At 43.3% G+C, this 24,662-nt stretch overlaps 1 protein-coding gene across 1 annotated transcript in view; it reads right to left on the bottom strand.

The window, feature by feature from the left end:
* Window positions 1–1,336: 1,336 nt before the first annotated feature.
* The window catches only part of LOC106571759 (prospero homeobox 1a), a 43,128-nt gene continuing 19,802 nt past the window's right edge, over window positions 1,337–24,662 (bottom strand). The window contains exons 4-5 of the mRNA XM_014145186.3: window positions 17,042–17,236; window positions 1,337–2,569 (exon numbers count right to left, since the gene is read on the bottom strand). Of these exons, the coding sequence (XP_014000661.1) occupies window positions 2,384–2,569; window positions 17,042–17,236 (381 nt within the window). The 3' untranslated portion in view covers window positions 1,337–2,383. The remainder of the gene's footprint in view (window positions 2,570–17,041; window positions 17,237–24,662) is intronic.

The raw sequence follows: 24,662 nt of genomic DNA, 5'->3' as shown, positions 1-24,662 counted from the left end.
TTTTATGGTTTTGGTGACCCTGTCTTTGACTTGACAAAACATTACACACAACTCTTGTAAATGTACTGTCCTAACATACTCTAAATTTATGCTTTCGCCGTAAAACCTTTTTGAAATCGTAAAACGTGGTTAGATTAAGGAGATGTTTATCTTTCAAATGGTGTAACATAGTTGTATTTTTGAAAAATTTGAATTTTGACATTTATTTGGATTCAAATTTGCCGCTCTTGAAATGCACCTGCTGTTGATGGAGTGCACCACAGGTGGCACGCTAGCGTCCCACCTAGCCCCAAGAGGTTAAGGGCTTGTAAGTAAGTATTTCACTGTAAGGTTGACACCTGTTGTATTCGGCGCATGTGACAAATTACATTTGATTTGCGATGCAGTGTCTTAGACAGCTGCTCCAGTCGGGAGCCAAATCACCCGACCTCAAACAAATTGAGATGGTTTGGGATGAGTTGGACCGCAGAGTGAAGGAAAACCAGCCAATAAGTGCTCAGCATATGTGGGAACTCCTTCAAGACTGTTGGAAAAGCATTCAAGGTGATGCTGGTTGAGGGAATGCCAAGAGTGTGCAAAGCTGTCATCAAGGCAAAGGGTGGCTACTTTGAAGAATCTCAAATATAAAATATATTTTGATATCTTTAACACTTTTTTGGTTACTACATGATTCCATATGTGTTATTTCATAGCTGTGATGTCTTCACTATTATTCTACAATGTAGAAAAAAGTTAAAATAAAGAAAAACTCTTGAATGAGTAGGTGTGTCCAAACTTTTGACTGGTAATGTATGTAGGAACGAATGAATGAATGATGTAATCCTTAGTGAATGGCCCATAAATGTATTAAGATAACATGAACTCCTTTGATGTTTCAATACTGGAGTAAACATGGAAATTCAGCCTTGAAACAATAAGTCATAAACTCAAGCATTAACTGGTCTGTCTTAATACCAAAAGGTCACAAGCTGCATGTTTCTATGTGTGTTTGTGTATACTTGTAGGTATGTATGTGTGTGTGTCTGTCACTGCCCCACACACCTCTGTATTTGTGCACTGCCACTGGTTGCACCATGTGCTCTTCCAAACCAACACCTTTTACAGCAATGTTTTCTATTTGTGCAGAGCTTAGGGTTAAGACTCCCCCTTGTGTATTTACTTGAGCCCCCGGACTGAAGCCTACTCTCTCTCCAGTGTCTTCCCTATCAGCAGAGAAGTTCAAACAAAATGTGGACCTACACAAACAGAAAGAGGAGGGGATGAGGGATATGAAAATGAGCAAGAGGTTTTTGCCCAAATTACTGAGAGCAAAGTAATTATATGTAGAGAATTTAAACTCTTTTGGAATAATAATAATAATTTATTTTCTGTAACGTTGTCAAGGGACAAATCTGGAAGTGCCAATCTGTATCAAGCAATAATGACAAATAATAATGATAATCAAAACAACAATGACAACAGGAATAATAATATTAATAATATACACCCAATAAACACAATGTCCTAATCACAGAAAGCACACTTCAAAGTATCATGGTCGAGCTCAGTAGATGACTGATAGCAGTCCAGTTCCAGTATACCAATACAGACCAGTACTAGTATTCCAGTATAGTTCAGTAGTTAATAAAGCGTAGTGTAGTGTTGTCCTCCGTGGGACATCCATTGTATTGGGCACCTATTGGGGAGTCACCTCGCATAGTGGGGAGAGCCTATTGAGGACCCCTCTCCCCTTTCGTAGTGTAGTGGCCAAAATCTATTGGTGACCGCACTAGCATTGTAGGGTCATCCTAAGAGTAGGTAGGGTACAGGGTAGTGGGAAGCCCTTGCCTGGGCATAGTGAGAACCCCTATTTAGTGTTTCTAGTACATCAGGGCAGATAGATCAGGTTTCACACAGTCCAACCACCAAATAGCACGTGTCGAACTCAATCCATGGAGGGCCGAGTATCTGCGGATCTTCGCTCCTCCCTTGTACTTGATTGATGAATTAAGGTCACTAATTAGTAAGGAACTCCCCACAACTGGTTGTCTAGGGCTTAAATGAAAGAAAAAAACAAAAACCCGCAGACACTAGGCCTTCCATCAAATGAGTTTGACACCCCTGCTCAATAGGATCAAAGTATTTTCAGATCAGCTGAATAATAATAAAAAAAACTAATAATAATCATAGTCATGATGAAATGAATAATAATAATAACAACAACACAATAGCTAGATAACTTGGACAGCCCAGTAGGCTTCAGATTGGGAGGAATGCAACTTCATACTTCATACATTCCAAAAAAGCAAGAAAATCTGATAAAAAATAAATAAATAAATAAAAACATGAAAATCAAAAAAAGCACAAAGCGTCGGGGCGGGGGGTGAAGGCAGGTCATGATAGGTTACTCGTGTAAGAGCTCCTGGAGACAGTTGGGTGACTTAAAGACCTCGGGCACTTCGCTGTCCAGCTTGCAGATCACCTTGTAGATGGCCTTCTTCCAGGATGGGTCCACGTCTTTGCCCGCCACAATGGCATTGAAAAACTCACGCAGCGTGATCGTAGCCACCTCCAGGAACAGCTCTGGAACCTGCACCAAACAGACAGAAGACAGGGGACGTTAGTTCAGGTTCTCCTGATGGTTTGTTTCATTGGAGCATGGTGATAGCAACACCATAGTTGTGGGTCTGATGACTGCCACATACATTGAATATATGTATGAACTGTAACATTATGAAAGCCGTAGTATATGAGACCATATACCACCGGTATGGCAAAATATTTATTATTATTATGTTAGTAGCCAGTTTATAATAGCAATAAGGCACCTCTGGGTTTTGTGGTATATGGCCATTATACCACGACCAAGGGCTGTACCCAGGCACTGCGCGTTGCGTCGAGCATAAGAACAGTCCTTAGCCGTGGAATATTGTCCATATACCACACCCCCTCAAGCCTTATTGCATAAGTATATAATACCTAATAATATATTATAATATTATCAGATCTTCCATTAATAATACTATTATTAAAACGTATCAAAATGTATTTTATATCACAACTTAGGTGAGAGTAGTACCGTTGTTTCCGGACTATAAGCCGCAACTTTTTTCCCACGCTTTGAACCTCGCGGCTTAAACAATGACGCGGCTAATATATGTATTTTTCCCGCTTTAAATTTTTTTTTTCTACAAAAAAACACATTCTGTGACGTGCTCAGTTTTTTGGCGGCATGAAGCTTTCATTAGACCAATGAAATTGCCGAACGGGTTAAGGTCAAACAACTTTTTTGTGTACTGTTTTGATTAAATCGAGCGCTCTCAAACTTCCCATCATTCTGATTACGGTAGTCATTTTGTCACCCTCATCATGGCAAAGACACGGAGAAATGCATATGATGCAGCTTTCAAGTTGAAGGCGATTGATCTGGCTGTTGGAAAAGGAAATAGAGCTGCTGCACGGGAGCTTGGTCTTAATGAATCGATGATAAGACGTTGGAAACAGCAGCGTTAGGAATTAAATAAATGCAAAAAGACAACTAAAGCTTACTGCTAATTTTTATTTTTTTGTTACAAGCCGTGTTTTGTTAAAGCCTATTTATTTTTGTTACAAGCCGTGTTTCGTTAAAGCCTCTGTAAAGTTAATTTGTTTCAATGTACCGGTAGGCACCTGCGGCTTATTTATGTTCAAAATAATATATATTTTTTAAATTCAGTGGGTGCGGCTTATATTCAGGTGCGCTCAATAGTCCGGAAATTACAGTAGTGTGGTAGAAAATAATTGTATCAGTTACAGTAACACACCGTTATCACAACAATAAAGGGTTGAGTTTGTGGCTGTATTGAGAAGCCCTGTGGTGTTCTGTAACATTGTGTATCACCTGTCTCTTCAGTTGCTACTTCCTAAAAAAATCCATTGAAATATAGTGTTGTGACTTATAATGGCTTATTTCTTGCAAATTCTCAGGTTTATATCCCACCCTCCTCCTCCCCCCTCCGCTCCCAAGCTTCAGAAAGACATCTTTATGAGTGTACTGTAAATATGACCCCACACAACAGCCTGAAAAGAGGAAGTTTTGCTTTGGGAACACACAGACACACAGGTTCTTTAGTGTCCATAACGGCAAAGCTCATTGACACCATAGAGATTATTTGTCTGGAAAAGATCTGTGACACCTTACCCCAAGCCAGCACACATACACATGTGTAGGAGCACACACACATGCACGTCCACACACATACACACACACCTGATTGAACCAAGAAGATGACACATCTCAAACTGTGAGAGAGAGACACACATGCACACACACGAGCGTGTACACATGCACACACACAAGCATGTACGCACACACACACAGACACACATGCACACACACACAGCCCTGGTGTATTTGGCTGAACCTCTCTCCTTCACTCAAAGCCCCAGAGCAATGCAGGATTCAGGGGTCACCTGCTTGGTTAATGCTGACTGTCTCCCTGCCTGCCTCCCTCTGCAGCCACACACACACACACACACACACACACACACACACACACACACACACACAGGCAGACATGCGGGCAGACACACACACACCTGGCAGCTTACCCAAACCCCTGACAGTGCGCACTCCGCTCCTCTCCTACTGTGTCCTGCAGGTACTCATCAGGAGCGTCAGGACACAGCAAGGTTAGTGGCCACCGGAACACACACACAGACACACACACCCACACACACACACACACACACACACACACACACACACACACACACACACACACACACACACACACACACACACACACACACACACACACACACAATGTATTTGTGCAGATTCAGTAAATGTGTGACATCTAGGGCTAACAGCAGTCAATACAACCTACTGTACAAAACACCATATCTTACTAATGGATAACACTTTTACGACACAATAAAATAAAAATAAATCAGTGTTTGGCCTGGTGTCACCTATGAAACACAGTGACACAATAAACTGGATGGCAGGAGACTGTGACTGTGTCCCCTATAGACACCAGACTGGTCAGCAGGCAAACAGGCAAGCAGCAGTCCAGTGCAGTACGAGACACAGGGAGTGCCGTATTACTAAGAATATTCCTACATGGAATTTGTCCTGATGTTTTGACTATAAAAGGACAGCAAAATGCTGACTGCAAGGAGAAGGCAATGTCAAGCAGAAAAGGGTATTGGTATTTCAGATCCTCTTGACTGAGAGAGTGGAGACGGAGCGAGAGAGAGAGAGAGAGAGAGAGAGAGAGAGAGAGAGAGAGAGAAGCAGGAGCAAGAGAGCGAGAGAGAGAGTTATTCTTGTCCCTGAGCCCTTTGTCTGTCATCGTGTGTGTGTGTGTGCTTACGAGCTGCCTGCTTGTCGTGGCCAGCAGAGCGCTCTAACTGTTGTGTCCCCCTCTCCGTCCCCCCTCCTTCCTTGGGTCAGCTGTTGGACCTTTGTTCCAGAGGCGTTGGTGATAGCAGAATAAAGGTAGAGAGGGGGGGCAGTGAGAGAGTGAGAAAAGGCAAGCAGGGTGACTGACTGAAAGAAAGAGGAACATCGTATCTGATGGGGGGACTGAGAAAGGCAAGCAGGGTAACTGACTGAATGAAAGAGGAACATCGCATCTGATGCTGACCTCTCTGAGTCCCACACGCACACACACACACAAAATATGGTACATCAGACATCAGACTAATATAAATGGAATAAATATTTTGGTACTGCCTCACACTGTCCACGGAGAGAAGGGGGGGGGGCAGTGAGAGAGTGTCCAAAACAAGAGCATTCATGTAAAGCGATATTATGCTGCTCTTGCCCAGTATAACACAATATGAAAGGAGGAGAGTAGGAGAAGAGGAGAGAGGGGGAGCCAGAGAAAGGAAGGACAAAAAAGCGCCAGAGTGTTGTTTGGCGACAATGAAAGCTGTAATATTTTACCCAGCATTCATTCATCCTGCTGTGTACCCTCTCACACACGCATGTCGCTCACCCTCCACCTCTCCCCCTCCATGGCCCAACCCAAGTCCTGCTGTTAGGGTAGTAAATATTGATGAAGGAGAAGTGGACCTATCACCCCCCCCCTACTGAGGATGGAGGGGGTGAGACGAGAAAACGAGAAAACGAGGGGGTTCCATGGACAAGCGGCACAGATGAGGCATTTAATCACTCTCATTCATCCTCTGTCTCCCCTACTCACCCCTTCCTCTCTCATTCTCTCTCTCTCTGTCTCTCTTTCCCCTTCTCTCTCTCTCATGACAGCTTGCTTTGAGACAGCGGGATAAGCTCTCTTGCAGAAAGGGGGAATCGGATTTCCTGTTTTTTTTGATGAGGTAATAAAATATGGCAGAGGACAATGGCACCTCCTAGACTGCTTGCTGGGGGATATTCACACAACATCATCCAGGCTGTCTTAAGACTGCTTAAACCAACAGCAGAAAGGTAGCCAGCCAGGGGGCCTAAATCCACCACTGTTCAAGGGGTGGGAATCTGTGTTCTGCAAAGCCTGAGAAAGCTCCTCTAGGTGACTCAGGGTATAGTGTTTGTTTGGCCAGCGTGTTTTATGCCTGCCTTTGGGAACTGTCAGGAGATGTATTGCACCTTCTATTTGCTCAGCGCTGGACAAACAAAAAGAGAACCTAGAAGATAAGCACTGTGTGTGCTGGGCTAGCCTTGAAAGAAGCACACATGCTCTGAGTTCCCCTGGGTTACAGTGCCTTGCAAAAGTATTCATCCCCCTTGGTGTTTTTCCTATTTTGTTGCGTTACAACTTGTAATTAAAATGGATTTTTATTTGGATTTCATGTAATGGACATACACAACATATTTTCAATTGGTGAAATGAAAAGAATTACATGTTTCAAAAAATTACAAAAAATGTAAAACTGAATAGTGGTGTGTGCATATGTATTCACCCCCTTTGCTATGAAGCCCCTAAATAAGATCTGGTGCAACCAATTACCTTCAGAAGTCACATAATTAGTGAAATAAAGTCCACCTGTGTGCAATCTAAGTGTCACATGATCTCAGTACATATACACCTGTTCTGAAAGGCCCCAGAGTCTGCACGAAGCAAGGGGAACCAACCAGCAAGCGGCACCATGAAGACCAAGGAGCTCGCCAAACAAGTCAGGGACAAAGTTGTGGAGAAGAACAGATCAGGGTTGAGTTCTAAACAAATATCCGAAACTTTGAACATCCCACGGAGCACCATTTAATCATTATAAAAAAATTGAAAGAATATGGCACCACAACAAACCTGCCAAGAGAGGACCGCCCACCAAAACTCACAGACCAGGCAAGGAGGACATTAATCAGAGAGGCAACGAAGAGACCAAAGATAACCCTTAAGGAGCTACAAAGCTCCACAGGGGAGATTGGAGTATCTGTCCATGGGACCACTTTAAGCCGTACACTCCACAGAAATGGGCTTTACTGAAGAGTGGCCATAACAAAGTCATTGATTAAATAAAAAATAAATTAAAATTAAAATTAAAAAAGCAAACATGTTTGGTGTTCGCCAGAAGGCATGTGGGACACTCCCCAAACACATGGAAGAAGGTGCTCTGGTCATATGAGACTAAAATTGAGATTTTTGGCCATCAAGGAAAACACTATGTCTGGTGCAAACCCAACACCTCACATCACCCCCCGAGAACACCATCCCCACAGTGAAGCATGGTGGTGGCAGCATCATGCTGTGGGGATGTTTTTCATTGGCAGAGACTGGGAAACTGGTCAGAATTGAAGGAATGATGGATGGCGCTAAATACAGTGGACATTCTTGAGGTAAACCTGTTTCAGACTTCCAGAGAATTGAGACTGGGACGGAGGTTCACCTTCCAGCCTGACAATTACCCTAAGCATACTGCTAAAGCAACACTTGAGTGGTTTAAGGGGAAACATTTAAATGTCTTGGAATGGCCTAGTCAAAGCCCAGACCTCAATCCAATTGAGAATCTGTGGTATGATTTAAAGATTGCTGTACACCAGCGGAACCCATCCAACTTGAAAGAGCTGGAGCAGTTTTGCCTTGAAGAATGGGCAGAAATCCCAGTGGAAAGATGTGCCAAGCTTATAGAGACATACCCCAAGAGACTTGCAGCTATAATTGCTGCAAAAGGTGGCTCTACAAAGTATTGACTTTGGGGGAGTGAATAGTTATGCACGCTCAAGTTTTCTGTTTTGTTGTCTTATTTCTTGTTTGATTCACAATAAAACATATTTTGCATCTTCAAAGTGCTAGGCATGTTGTGTAAATCAAATGATACAAACCCCCCAAAAATCTATTTTAATTCCAGGTTGTAAGGCAACAAAATAGGAAAAATGCCAAGAGGGGTGAATACTTTCGCAAGCCACTGTAATTCCTAACCTGCATCCGGCCTGGGAATAGGAACGCTTCCCATGTCTTTCGCTCTGGCTGAGGGCCAATCTGGGATTTTACTATACACGGAATTCTGTGGAGGTTGAGCTCTGACAATGGAACACAATTTCTTTCAACATTTTACCAGCTTCAAATTCTGAATGGTTGATGTTGGAAACTGTTCAGCAGGGAAACATAATCTTAACTTAAGAAAATATAAGATCTTTGTTGAGTAAAACTTCAATCAATTATCTGCAACGGTTTTGATAACCTCTTGGACTGCACTGTCAATTTGGGCAAACAGAACCGATGCCCATTCCTCCCCCTTCCTCCCTGTCTTTCTCCCGCCACCCCACTTCAGCTGATAAGACAATGCCATGGCATTGGAAGAGTCCAAGAGGAGAGGAGAGAAGAGAAGGACATAAAATGAAAGGAAAAGAAAGAAAAGGAAAGAGAGGAGAAGGGGAAACCAACCTGAAAGCTGTGTAAATACTCTCCTTATAGTACTGATAGTGGTAGGGTGGAGGTGGCCTTGGGGCCTTAGCTGCAGCCTTGAGGGGCTGCTGCCTTCCTGCATTTGGCTGCTGCATCGTGTGTTTTTCCTTGTAGGAGCAAACACTTGGCTAGCGTCATCTGTGTGTTTCTCAAGGTGTACCACAGGCAGGGAGTGAAGGACGGGACAGTGTCGAAGACGCTGCTGACAAACTCCCATCACTGCTTTCCCTCATCCCCCCAATCATATCAGGGCCTTATCTGACATCTCTCTTATCCCCTCCCCTCCTCATTAACTCTCTCCAGATGGGTAGTAGGCTAGTCAGAGAGACCTGTCCATCATGAAAAACCTCTTCATGTATGTTGTCATCTACAAAACACAACTGCAAAATTCAAGTAACACTAATACTGCAATACAGGAGTGAAATGCAACTCTAGCTTTTGTGCTCTCTCATTAATGTCTATTAAGATGAGCAAAAGGCACAATCCTCTCTGACTGAAACACACAGCACACATTTCATTATCTATTTGATATGCTTCCCACCCCAGCAGAGACCCAGCCGGTGATCTAAATGGGGGTTAGGGAGTGGTGTGTTGGGGCCTCTTATATCAGTAAGCCAGGCAAGCTCCCAGAGAGAGACCAGGAGGCGGAAATAAAGAGGGAATCTGGAAGATAGGACAGGGACATCTGGTGAGGAAGAGAATGGAGGGAGGGGAGGAGGAGAGATTGGAAGAATAGAAGAGCCAGGGCGAAGGAGCGTGTGGGTGGGCGGGTTGACAAAGATGGGGGCAGTAAGGAGCAGAGAGGAGGAGGGGAATTAGGGAGAAAGGAAGGAAGGGTGGATGAGAGAGAAAGGGAATAATGTTGCAGATTGGAGGGGGTATTGAGTTGGCAATCATTTGTGTGTGTGTGTGTGTGTGTGTGTAAGGGGGGGTCTTTGACACATCTGCAGCTCTGATGCACACCCTGGTTATTCTGGCATTGGTCCCTTTGCCATGCTTCATTAGTCACACACACACACTGAAAATGTCCAGGAATAATGACATAATCAGCAGCTGTGCCACAAGGCAGGCTGCCCCTCACAAGGTGACCAGGGACAGAAGGTTGGGGGAAAAAGGGGACAGAAGAAGGGGAGAGGGGAGGGGAGGAAGATAATAAAGGATCAAATGGAGTGGAGTATGCAGTTCTTCTAATTTAGTATATGGCTATGGAGTATGAAGTGTGTGTGTGTGTGTGTGTGTGTGTGTGTGTGTGTGTGTGTGTGTGTGTGTGTGTGTGTGTGTGTGTGTGTGTGTGTGTGTGTGTGTGTGTGTGTGTGTGTGTGTGTGTGTGTGTGTGTGTGTGTGTGTGTGTGTGTGTGTGTGGGAGACAAGAGAAGTCAGACCACAATGGGGTCCCATTAAGTAAGTCTACCCCATCCCTGGTGCTCCAGGCTTCAAGCACAGTTCTGCTCATTTAATAAGCACTCAGAAAATTAAGTGGCTTCCTTTGACACACACACAAACATACACACACGGTCACATGCACACTAAAGACGGGACCTGCCATATTTTTCAAACAGAGGCATTAAAGCTGCAGGGCACTCGGTGAAGAGTGACCTGCAGCTCTCTTCTCTCCTTCATTCTTTACCCTCTTTCTTTCCCCTTTCTACTAGAGGCTATTAACACAGAGATTGCTAATACTGTTTTGGTGCCTTAAACTAAAGTCTGCAAGGTTAACAGCTAAAACCATTTTTGTCACACACTCTCACAGCAACCTACAGTGCCAGTTACAGTAACACATTGTGAAACCAGGATAATGAAGATGTAAATAAGTGTGAGCCTTACAGGCTGATTAGAGTGTTGCTCCTCTTTGCTCTCCTCAGGTCATCATTACTGTTCTCTATTAGACACTACAGTATGCCTGCCAAAAACATGTCAAATTTCTCTCTCTCTTTGTATCTGTCTATTTCTTTTTCACACACACACACACACACACACACACACACACACACACACACACACACACACACACACACACACACACACACACACACACACACACACACACACACACACACACACACACACACACACACACACACACACAAAGGCTTTTATTGAAGACACTACACCTGTGTGTGTCTGCTCTGTGTCCACTGGACATGACCTTTCAACCCCACAGCCCCCAGGGTTAAATGCAGGTCAGGGAGATGACCCACACACACAAACACACCACACCACACACACACACCACACCAAACACACCCGCTGTGTATCAGAGAGGAATGAGACCGACAGAAGGGAAGAGGACAGGCATTACCCTCCTGGAAGAGAGCAAATGTGGACCCAAGAGGGAGGAGGAGAGGAGAGTGAGGGAGCAAAGGGGAAGGAGATGTGAAGCTTAAGCAGTGCTATGGGGCACGGCAGTTGGAGCGACCCTGACCTTGGGACTATAAGTCTGACATGTTTGTCAAAAATGTGTTATTCACATAGAGTGCTATTTAGGTGGTCCTTTACATGTGAGAGTTTTGAGTAAATGAAAGATGAAAAAAAAAAATGAAATCGGTGCAAACACCTTTTAACTTGGAGCTAAAAGATTCCATCTGCAATCCAATCGCACAATGCTGGGTTGTCAATCCAACATAATTGTATGTAAAGTGATATACTTATTGAGTCATGAAAGAGGAAGGCATCACAAAACATTTCTGACATCTGGGACTTGAAAAATACTCATAATCTCAAAACTACATTTTGCAGATAGAACCTTACAGTCCCAAGTCTTTGATTATTCATATCATAGGTTCTGGTCCTCTTTTAAAATACTTAGATTTTTTTTAACCACTTTTTGAGAAGAATGCTTTTTATGCTCTTTATGGTAGAAACAAATAAATACAGGTGTCTTAGGAGAGGCATTTTGTCTAGTTTTATGTCAATATGAAAACCCCCATCGAAGGGGTATTCACAAAAATTATAAACTTACCACATTGTATTGACAACTAGCAAGTAATTGATTGACTTTGGGTGTCAGAGACCAGACCAATATATCAGTTTACTCATCCAGAGCTAAGCTTTAGCAAGGATATAGTGTATTTGTCATGTTAGGGAACTATTGCTTAAAAAAATGTGAGATGAAAATGTATTAATATAGTTGATGATGAGACTAGAAAGAAGGAAGGGGGGGGGGGGCTCCCGAGTGGTGCAGTGGTCTAAGGCACTGCATCGCAGTGCTAGCTCTGCCACTAGAGATCCTGGTTCGAGTCCAGGCTCTGTCACAGCCGGCCGCTGCGACAGATGACCCTAATGGGCTATGAAAGAAGAATTCACTACAAAACCTTTCTGAGATCTGGAATTTGAAAACTGTAATGCTCAATATCTCAGAACTATGCTTTGTGCAGATAAAACCTTATAGTCCCAAGGTCTCAAGACAGCATCTGGTCTTAGCCTCTCTTAAGGCACCATTAATGGACAGGGACTGGAGAGGAGAGATGGAGAAGAGATAGGGATGGATACAAGGGAGAAGAGAAGGAAGGAGCGATTTAGAGGAAAGAGGTAAAGCCAAGTTTCACTTGAACGGACAATAAAGTTTTCTATAACTTGGGGATTTTGTCGTTGATGAACAGAAAACCCCTTGGCTATGAGAGAGTACAAACCGTGGGAGGGCCGTATCAATTCAAACAGAGGGATGACAGACGGATGGATAGACAAAAGAGGAAAAGAGACAAAAGTAGTGAGAGACGTCTTTCCAATACGAGGGAGTAGCTGGTAAGGGTGGACACATGATACCTTGAGGATGAGTGTGTGTGTGTGTGTGCTGTCATTGGTACTTCACTCTCTAAAGACAGAGATCATAGGGACTTCCTCCTTTAAATGCTCTGTAGGGTGTGTCCCCGTGCGTGTGTGTGTGATGTGGGAGGGAGGCCACTGACAATGGAAATTTGGCCTAGTCCCTCTTATGGAAATATGAGATGTTCCCTGAGCCATCATAAAAATGTATCTTCATCACCCCCCACCCCTACTCTCTCTGTCTCTATTTTCTGACACTTTTTCTCCCACCATTCCATTTATCACCCCCCACCATTCAGCCTTATGAAAGGGGGATAGGAAATTGAGAGATATAGAAGAGAGGGCGGCAGAGAGAAAGAAAGAGAGGAAGAGAAAGCGTTTTGATGTTTTGGGGTGTCAGGGAAGCACAGAAAGGAAAGTTGCCTTATGAATGGGGGAGTTTGACTTTTACGGTTAGAACAAATCTGGGAGGAGGACGGGGGTTAGACGGGGTATCTTGATGATGGGGCGAAAGAGAAGAGATATGGAAGAGAGAAGAGGGGAAGAAAGAAAGAGAGAGGGCTGAGAAAAAATGGATAGCGAGAGAGAGAGCTGGGGCAGGTAATTAACACAGGTTCTTTAATTACAGCTGGTATTCACTGTGCCAGAAGGAATGTGGCAATTATGCAATAAAAACTTCCTAATGGGGGGAAAACAGAAGGAGAGAGGCAACAGAAGGAAGAGAGAAAGAAAGAGGGGAGAGAAATGAAAGAGAAGAGGAAACAATAACTACAAAAGAAGAGCTCAGAGGGAGACGGGCGTGTATTAGTGGAGCACAGTGACAGAGCAGAATATCATCAAACAAGAAAAAACACAGACCTGTGTGTGTGTGTGTGTGTGTGTGTGTGTGTCTTGTGAGTCAGAGATGTAAGGTGTAGATGGAAATATACTGGATGTGTATCTAGATGCACCCAAGGCCCTTTTCTATAGATCACTTCCCTTCCTTCTCCTCCTTGGGGGCATCTAGATACAAATCCAGTATATTTCTATCTACACTTCACATCTCTGACTCACAAGGCACGCACACACACACACACACACACACACACACACACACACACACACACACACACACACACACACACCCAGACAGACAAAACACGCATGCACTGGCAGACTTCACACTGGCCAAGGCAGTTCGTTTGTGTCGGGGTGGTGTATTTGCATCGCTGGGCAAATTTTTCTTGTGCTCCTCTGTAATCAGCTCTTATATCTCCCAGACACCTGCCGCGAAAAACCTTAATATGCAAAACGTCTACACCCTCCTCCCCCACACCCCCGTACCAGCTCCTCAGTCAATAGAAGACTTATTCACCTGCACCTGCACCATCTCTTTCTCTCCCTCTCTCTCCCTCTCCCTCTCTCTGTCTGCTTGCAAATTTCTACATTCATGTATGTAAATTGAGAGTTTCCTAAGCCAGGCCAAGGCTAGTTTCCTGGTACAGGAGAAGAATGCCTGGTCTGTCTTGTCTGATTTGAGTTGGGGAACTTGGGTTGCTGTTATGCTGTACATTTTGGCCTTATGACTTCATATGGAAGTGCTTCTGTTCCTCCTAGAGTAGTTCAAATCCCAAAGAGGGCCAAGAGTGTATGGGGGAGGTGTGTGTGTGTTTATGTGTGTGTGTGTGGGTGTGGGTGTGAGGAGAGAAGAAGAGCCCCAACAGACACATAACGGACATAGGAGAGGGAGAGAGAGGCACTTTAAATGTGAGCGCTGCAGAATTCCCCTACCACAAGGGCACTCTCCACAAAGCGTTGTCTTTCTCTCCTCTTATCCTTCATTCTCCCTCTCTCTGCCCTTTTTCTCCCCCTTTCCATCTTCTCTCTATTCCCCCGCTCTCCCCCTACATCACTCCCCTATCTATCCATCTTCCTCTCTGCCTGTCTTTTTTCTCTCTCTCCCTCTTCCTTTTGCAAAAACAGTGGGACGCTTAACCTTGACAACAGTGAGATTTTCCCTCCTGAAAGTGACACACAAACACACACCCATGCGCACACACACACACACTGGAGAAGTGCTTTGCCAGCACGGCGGCCGGTCCAAGGGACGGCTGTACCCTTCGAGGTGAGCAGGACACTGGGAAATGCGGCAACAACAAAACACACACACCCACTACTTCAGGCCATTCTTAGCTGCAGACTTTTAAAGGACTGTTGTCAGCTGACATTGAAGGCATATTGTGCTGGACTTGACGTTCTGCCATGTTTCATAAGCCTTTAGAACACCCTTACTGTAGTTCTCTCTCAGGGAACACAAGAGGGTGTTTTTTAATTAGCGTTTTTTGTTTTTGATAAGCCACGGAGTTGCAGGACTGATTGCAGGTTGACTTGTCTGGTTCGGCTAGCTAGCTATTTATTGCATTTAAAATATGCATCTCAGCACTGGGTGCTTCTTGATCAATGAAACCTGACTGCATTACTGAAATGGCAGAGAGCTCATAGGGAGGATGACGACTGCTCTGGACTGATGTGTGCTGGGCTGTTAGCGCTGTAGCAGCAGCAGAGGAATCACCCAAGTAGGTGTTACACGTTAGTTGTGGAGGACTATCAAGTCCAGGCTACAGAGAGGCTGAGTGGAGGGCGACATCAGGGTCAGCAAGCCAACTCCATCACCATCATCTGGCATCAACTCCATCACCATCATCTAACTCAATTTAGGAGCCTGAGATCGCTGATCTACTGAGGGAGGCCTGCTCTAGACTATGACAATGTAGTCCTGTCCTTTGTTTTGTTATGTGTTATATGTGTAACCCAAGTATGCCTAGTAGGCTAGGTCTACTGTGTAGCCTAGGCATACTAGGTCATACTTGCAAACATTAGAAAAAGTTTAAGTTTAACCTGGATCTCCGTCTCAAAATACGGATCAGCCAATTCAAATCTTTGACGTAGTTGCACGTGGTCAAAAGCTATGTTAGCTGTTCGACTGATTGGTCATACACCTCAGTGTAGAGCCCCTACCCTCTGGGCAAAAATGTGTTGAATCAACATTGTTTCCACGTTATTTCAACCCCCCAAAAATTATGTGATGACGTTGAATCAACGTGAAAAACTGAATTTGCAAAAAGTCATCACCGTAAGGGCATTTCATATTATTTTCACCCAACTTTTAACCTAAATCCAATAACAATTTGAACTTTTTTGTTGATTCACATTGAATTCACATTAGTTCAGAACTCAACCACATGTAAATCAAAACTAGACGTTGAACTGATGTCTGTGCCCAGTGGTTAGCTCCTCGTATTTGTCGCAGATTGTGGCAAGGGTGCGAATCCCACATGATCCCCCCTTTGAAATGTATAATTACGTTCATAAGTTCATAGTTTTTGAGTGTGTTGAGAAGAAAAGTGTAGCGAAAACCTTTTAAATTAAGATTACGAATACATTTAATGAGGAGCTTCTTGTTGGAGTCCCTCTTGCAGACCAACACATACAGTAGGTACTGGCACTGCTACATAAATAATCGTTGCTACTATAGGCTATATTACATAAATGTTTTATATGCATAATAATAATCATCCACTTTGTCACATATGGGTTATTTTAATCAAGGATCAAGGACCAACAGTGTTTTCCTTAACAAAAATGCTTGACGCGAGGGGGGCTCAAACCCACAGTTAATGTGCCCTGTCAATGAAGCAATGATGAAGACAGTATATGACAACTTAAATGTTGTATAGACCTACTTTATCTTTCTGCCTTAAAAGCACATGTACAGTATATCTGAAACGGATGTGCAAAAACATGGGATTTTGTCATATATGTGAAAACTTCTAACGTTAGTAGCTCGTAGCCTAGTCAAGGATGCATCATCTTGAAATATTGGCACTCTACACTTGAGACAGACCAAGTAGAATAAAAGTATAATTGTCAGCTAGTGAGGTTACCATGGGCCTAACGTGTGCCAGGTTATCTGGTGGGACCAGCTCCAATGTAACGTTCTATCACGTGCAACGACGTCGACAATTGTAATTGGCTGATGCCAATGAGGTCCAGGCTAAATTGTAAACTTTTTCTAATGTTCTGAAGTATGGACCCAGTATGTTTATGTTTGTTCATTTCTTAACTATTTATTTAAGAGGACCACAATTCATCCTTGTTGATTTTAAATCCATGCACGTGTGGTTGTATTGTGTTTTAAATTGTCAAAGAAATCTAACTAGTCCACTAAGGGAAACTCACCCTTTCTAGGTAGTGTATGTATACTGTATGTTTGGTCTCAGGACACTTTTGTTGTACATAAAAAACAAATACTGAGTGAGCTGATCAGTAGTGAGTAGTACTGAATAAGTGTCGCACTTAATGGTGTCCTACCTCAACAACATTAGCCTTATTAAGCTGTGCATCACATTAGTATTCAGGCGAGGCTATGATCGCACAGCAGTAAATGGGTGTCGCACTAAAAGCGGTTCTACCTCAAAGTCATTGGCCTTGTTGTAGTGCATGTTGAGGGCTCGGTAGAGCTCACAGTCGCGGCTGACACTCATCTCCTCCACTCCGGTGACACCGTCGTTGATAGCCTGCCGGGCAAACTTCTCCATCTGGATGTAGTAGAACTCCCGGAAGTTACTGAACCACTTGATGAGCTGGGACGTGATGCAGCGGTTAAACTATGGGAGAGGAGAGAGGCTTTAATAATAAGGATTATATGATAATACTGTTAGAATGTATTATACACACTATAGTCGTAAACAGGATTGGGATCAATTCAGAATTTTGGAATTAACCTCAATTCAACTCATAAGTTGAAATTTGAATTGAATGGCCACACCTCATAGGATGTAGAATTTGAATTTGAGTTTGTGACAGGAAGTAGAATTTAATTCAGTGCAATTCAACGAAATTCCACTCAGTCATTGAACATGAGTGATTCATTGAATCTAACAGGTCACACTTCCAGACACCAAAGAACATATCACTTTTCTCTAGCACCAAAGAACATATCACTTAGAAACAATGTTCATATAGTCTTTTAACCTTAGTGTGTGGAAAGGCAATTATATTTTCTCGACAAACAATGCAGTTATATTAGACACAACCTTATTGTGTTATGTATTCTAAAGCCACAATCCGTGATTGGTGCAAAGATTTTGTTTGGTGCAATTTACTTTTTGGATATAATGTAAACCCATTGATTCTTGGAGAATATCATTCATACTGTTTATGCCTCATGAGCTTAGAACTACTGATCATTCCCACTATAACCCCCCCCTATAACTCAGCTGGATGCTTAACATGTAGCTAATGACAGCAGTTGGGCCCAATAGTCCTTGCATCCAAAGCCCTGTTAGTGAATGAGGGTGGTAAGTAACATTATTCAGATCACATCTCTAAGCTTTTTGTGGCAAGCAGCCATTTTGTCTTGATTTTCTAATTATGTATTTTAGGTTAAACTAATGCATTCTGGGAAATGTAGTATTTACCCCGTATTACACAAAATGTAGGTGATTAATGAAATATAACAACTTAGGATAATATTTGCATACAGGTTTTGTTTTTCTTGATCATTCATTTGAAGAGTTTGTCCTGAAAATTGTACAAGATGTTTATTTGTATAGACTAGACCTAATATAAAATAGAAGAGGCATTTGAATTTCAATGAGTTTAAGTGAATTCAATTCTATTTCCTTTAATTCAAATTGTGATTCTGTATCCCTTTTACTACATCAAATTCAATTCAAATTCAAGAATTGAATTGGAATTTAGGAGGCATTCTCAATTCAATTCTGAATTGAGCCCAACTCTGGTAGTTAAACTGTGAGAGATAAAGGCTCAGAGAGATTTTGAGTAATAATTATCATAATTCTGAAAATAATTATAGAATAAATTATGGTTATTTATTTAAAATTAATTGACATTATGATAATACCAACACTGATAATATTGGATTTTATTTTATTTGACATTATAAAGTATATAGGGCCACATTCTTGTACAGAACCAATTGTTTTAAGGCTTTCTGGGCTCTGTGATGAAGACATCAATGTTGAGTGTAGTTAAGGGGGCATAGGGGGATTCATATCACATCAGGGAGTCTGGAGGCAGGATGATAACAGAGAGAGAGAGATACAAGACAAGAGAGAGAAAGACCACAGCAGGACTGAGAGAGAGAAGATAATAAAGAGAGACATAAAGTAAGACAGAGGGAGAGAGGAAAAAAAGAGCGAGCGTGTGTCTGCTACTCTTTTCCCTGGGGGACCGGACCTCCCCCCTATCATAACCGGGGCTGGGAGGGGAGCGACCACAAACACATAATTGACCAGGAAAACGATTAAGTCATCATCTAAAGCTCCCTTGCCCGCAGGGGGCTCAAACATGTACTTAACCCCATTCACCATTTACCCTGCACTGCACCCTGCCTCTCCACCCCTCTCAGGCTACAAGAAAAGAAAAGAAAGTGGGAAAAGAAAAAAAAGAGTGAGAGAGAGAGGGATAGAGAGAGAGATGATGAGTGCTGAGAAGGTCTGGCTATCTGATCTGTGTGGCTGGATGGATTCAATAGGACATAAACCTATTAAAGACCTAGTGGCGCTGGAGCTGTCTTCCGTTTTGCCTCGCTACTGAAAACACATTGTCCAAACAGCCAGACGGGGAGATAAGGACCTCAGGGCCCAGCACAGTCCCCAGCCTGGACAGTCACACTCACATACGCACACACATGCACACACACACATGCACGCATCCCTCAAAACCCTTTACCTCAGCCCTCAGCCCCCCAAAATCATTTAACTCATTCCTCAGCCCTTCCCCCTCCCCTAAAAGCCTTACACCCCCCTATCCCCCAATCCCTGCCCTGCCCCGCCCCTACACCAACTCCCCCACGCTCACCCTCCACCCCTCCTTTCTGCTCTTTTTGTGATTCTGTTAGAATAGGAGACAAAACGTTACTAAATGCTGAGCAGACACTCGCTGGGGAGGGAGAGCGGTTTTGACATGGAGATTAGGCTCTGGCTATTGTTCCAGAACACATTCTCATCTGATCCGGGCCGACACACACACACACATGCACACACACTAGCGCAGGCCCACACACGGCCTCATTTGAGCTAGGCATGGGCTGGAACAGAGAGGAAGGAGAGAGCAAAAAAGGGAGCGATAAAGTGAGAGAGGGAGAGGATGAGAGAGAAAGTGACTGGAGGGGGGGAAAGGAGGGGTCATTCTTTTCTGGGATGGTCTGTGGATGACATAATGGGGGGAGGACTGAAAGAGTATGTCCGCCTGACATTGTTTGGCATGGTCGGGTGGCGAAAGGGGGGGGGGGGCGACGAGGCCTAAAGTGCAGGGTTAGCAGAACAGCGGGCGGGTTAGAGTTAGGAGGGGGGAGGGAGAGGGGTGTGTAGAGAACTGCAGGGCTGGACAATAGACCAGGGCAGCATAGGAACGTGAGCTGTCAGCAAGCAAGGCTCATGACATCGAAGTGTCAAACAAACAAACTACTGACTCTTACAATTACACACACACACAGGGGCTATTATTGTACACAGGCAAGAACCAACGTCCACAACACAGACTCTAAGACACACACACTCATGCACATACATTTGCGAGTTCACTATCACAGATACGTCACTACTCAGGCACATCACTCTCTCTTGGATGGGTTGGAGTGAGAGGTACCTGTGTGTGCGTGTGAGTGAGTGTGTGTGGTGTGTGTGTGTGTGTGTGTGTGTGTGTGTGTGTGTGTGTGTGTGTGTGTGTGTGTGTGTGTGTGTGTGTGTGTGTGTGTGTGTGTGTGTGTGTGTGTGTGTGTGTGTGTGTGTGTGTGTGTGTGTGTGTGTGTGTGTGTGATTGAGGGCTGCATACTGAGATTAAAGTCAGTGAAAGAAATGCCATCACTCACACTGGAGACCTTTAGTGTCACTCCAGCCCTCTAACTGATAGATTTGTCACTTTGGACAGGGATTGCTTCATTATACAGGCTAGGCTTTATACCTCAACATCTATCTGACACAATGCATGTTTAAATCTACTGTATGGAATATCTACTGTACGAGGATGATATGTGGTTTAATCACACGTTACATGTATACAGAGAGAGAAAGAGAGAGATTCAATATAAGTGTGTCTACTAAAAGTCCTTGTTGCTACAACAAATCAGGTCCCATTCTTGTTTCATTAAGTTGCTTGTGGGGGGATAAAGATCCCCTGATATCAGCTAAGGACCAGAGTTTTCAGTGGTCTGTCAGTGTTCTGTCGGGGGAACTATTTCAAAGCAACACATCACCGGGACTCTTAAATCTGAGCTGGCAGGGGTCAGCCAAGAGAGACATGAGATGTACATGGCCTGTTGGAGTGTGTGTGTGTGCCTGTATGTGTAGGCGTGATTAGCTAAGAGGGGGACGAGAGAGGAACGGCGAGAGCGTATTTCTCACACTCACACTCGAGAGCCTGCAAAAGGTCAACCTTAAGCGTTAACAACAAAGGAACAAAACACACACACGCTTCCCTACCATGCAACCTACATAAAACTATGCACACAGCGCCAGAGAAGGAAAACACTCAAGTCTCAACGATTACGCTCTTTTCAACACCGAAACAAAATCCTATTCATTTTCTATAAGACAACAGGGACATTCACTATATATATATATTTCTTTCTTTTGGGCCGTGTGTGGCTCCCAAATCAGGCACAGCTGAAGTTCGTTGCTGTTGATTGGGAGTCACACATAAGTGCATGTTTTTCCGTTGGGGTTTTGTGGGTAATTGTTTCTGTTCGTGTTACTGTGTTAACCTGTTGGGGGTAGGGGGCAGTATTGACACGGCCGGATAAAAACGTACCCGATTTAATCTGGTTACTACTCCTGCCCAGTAACTAGAATATGCATATAATTATTGGCTTTGGATAGAAAACACCCTAAAGTTTCTAAAACTGTTTGAATGGTGTCTGTGAGTATAACAGAACTCATATGGCAGGCAAAAACCTGAGAAGATTCCTTTACAGGAAGTGGCCTGTCTGACAAGGTGTCGTTCTTCTTGTCGCTGTTTATTGAAGAGTGAGGATCTTAGCTGTCCCGTGACACTTCCTACGGCTGCCATAGGGTCTCAGAAGGCGGCAAAAAGCGGAATCGTGGCTTTGCAGGCTCTGGCTGAAAAAAAGTAGCGTGTTTGGGTAGTGGCTGGTTACAGTACTGTGAGACTCAGGCTCGTGCCCGCGTCGACCGAAAGGTTTGTTTTCATTCCTCTGTTTAGCTAAATGGACATTCCCGGTCGGAATATTATCGCTTTTTTACGAGAAAAATGGCATAAAAATGGATTTTAAACAGCGGTTGACATGCTTCGTAGTACGGTAATGGAATATTTAGATTTTTTTTGTCACGAATTGCGCAATGCGCGCGACACTTCTTTACCATTCGGATAGTGTCTGGGAAGCACGAACAAAACGCCGCTATTCGGATATAACGATGGATTATTTTGGACCAAACCAACATTTGTTATTGAAGTAGCACTCCTGGGAGTGCATTCTGACGAAGACAACAAAAGGTAATCAAACTTTTATAATAGTAAATCTGATATTGGTGAGTGCTAAACTTGCCGGGTGTCTAAATAGCTAGCCTGTGATGCCTGGGCTATGTACTTAGAATATTGCAAAATGTGCTTTCACCAAAAAGCTATTTTAAAATCGGACATATCGAGTGAATAGAGGAGTTATGTATCTATAATTCTTTAAAAAATTGTTATGCTTTTTGTAAACGTTTATCGTGAGTAATTTAGTAAATTGTTAGCAAATTCCCCGTAAGTTTGCGGGGGGTATGCTAGTTCTGAACGTCACATGCTAATGTAAAAAGCTGTTTTTTGATTTAAATATGAACTTGATTGAACAAAACATGCATGTATTGTAGAACATAATGTCCTAGGTGTGTCATCTGATGAAGATCATCAAAGGTTAGTGCTGCATTTAGATGTCTTCTGGGTTTTTGTGACATTATATGCTAGCTTGAAAAATGGGTGTCTGATTATTTCTGGCTTGGTACTCTGCTGACATAATCTAATGTTTTGCTTTCGCTGTAAAGCCTTTTTGAAATCGGACAGTGTGGTTAGATAAAGGAGAACCTTATCTTTAAAATGCTGTGAAATAGTCATATGTTTGAAAAATTGAAGTTTTTGTATTTTTGAGGAATTTGTAATTCGCGCCACGCCTATCATTGGATATTGGAGCAGGTGTTCCGCTAGCGGAACGTCTAGATGTAAGAGGTTAAAATCGGACATATGGAGTGCATAGAGGAGTTCTGTATCTATAATTCTTAAAATAATTGTTATGCTTTTTGTGAACGTTTATCGTGAGTAATTTAGTACATTTTTTGTAAATTCACCGGAAGTTTGCGGGGGGTATGCTAGTTCTGAACGTCACATGCTAATGTAAAAAGCTGGTTTTTGATATAAATATGAACTTGATTGAACAAAACATGCATGTATTGTATAACATAATGTCCTAGGTGTGTCATCTGATGAAGATCATCAAAGGTTAGTGCTGCATTTAGCTGTCTTCTGGGTTTTTGTGACATTATATGCTAGCTTGAAAAATGGGTGTCTGATTATTTCTGGCTGGGTACTCTGCTGACATAATCTAATGTTTTGCTTTCGTTGTAAAGCCTTTTTGAAATCGGACAGTGTGGTTAGATTAACGAGAGTCTTGTCTTTAAAATGGTGTAAAATAGTCATATGTTTGAGAAATTGAAGTAATAGCATTTCTAAGGTATTTGAATAACGCGCCACAGGATTCCACTGGCTGTTACGTAGGTGGGACGATTTCGTCCCGCCGGCCCTAGAGAAGTTAAACGTGACAGGACTGTTTTGGTTGTCTGTTTATTGTATAGTGTTCTTGCCGTAATTAAATATATGACGAACACTAACTCCGCTGCGTTTTGGTCCGCTCTCTCTAAAGGCAACCGTTACAACAGCATACAATAACATTGTAGACCATTCTGTGCTTCCAACATTGTGGCAACAGTTTGGAAAAAGGTTGCTTCCTGTTTCAGCATGACAATGCCCCCATGCACAATGCGAGGTCCATACATAAACAGTTTATTAGAACTTGACTGGCCTGCACAGAGCCCTGACCTCAACCCCATCGAACACCTTTGGGATGAATTGGAACATCAACTGCGAGCCAGGCCTAATCACCCAACATCAGTGCCCAACCTCACTAATGCTGTTGTGGCTGAATGAAAGCAAGTCCCTGCAGCAGTGTTCCAACATCTCGTGAAAAGCCTTCCTAGAAGAGTGGAGGCTGTTGGGACAGCAAAAGGGGGACCAACTCCATATTAATACCCATGATTTTGGAATGAGATTTTCGACAAGCAGATGTCCACATATTGTTGGTCATGTATTGTACATGTCATAATCTTATCCAGTAATATTTTAGAAAGCTGCTGAGTAAACTTAGGTCATGTTAAATCATGTTAAATCCCCATTCTGTATTATCAGTGATCGTTGTAGTATGACATCACAAATACAGCAGACTGCAAGACCTTAAAGGAGAGAGACACACCAACACGGTGTCTCCTGCACATTGTGATGACATTGACAGTAAAGTCAAAGTCACCCAGCATCTCTGCTCTGGACAGACAAACAGGTACACTCTGCTCTGCGTCCATCTAGCTCCCTGCCTGCCAAACAATGCAGAGGAGGAAGAATCCATACACATGACCTCAGACCAACAAGCTATTTGAAAAACAACAAGAGGAGCAGAAAGAGAAGCGGCCCGTCCCTCTCTGACTAAAGCCCATCCACAGTCATCAGGGCTTTCTACCGCTTCCTGTTTTTGCAGGGGTGAATTGTGGGAGATAATCTCTCGTTGTCTATTGGCTGACTCTACACAAACCAGCCCTGAAATCCAGCGCCTGGCTTTTCGTAGCGCGGGGGGAGCATGCCACACCATCAGCAAAAAAAGAAAAGACAAGGAATGACATGTAAAAGGAAAAACCTCCTGACCTCATCCACTCCACAGCACGACTTGCACAAATACTGAGGCCAGTGTGCCGAATACACACAAAGGCCTGACAGAAGGAGAGATAAAGAGATGAAGTGAAAGAGAAA

Source organism: Salmo salar, chromosome 15 (genome assembly GCF_965601325.2).
Source record: "Salmo salar chromosome 15, fSalSal1, whole genome shotgun sequence".
Taxonomy (NCBI): Eukaryota; Metazoa; Chordata; class Actinopteri; order Salmoniformes; family Salmonidae; genus Salmo; species Salmo salar.
Note: the sequence above shows the minus strand (reverse complement) of the source record. Positions and strands in the feature narration are given on the sequence as shown.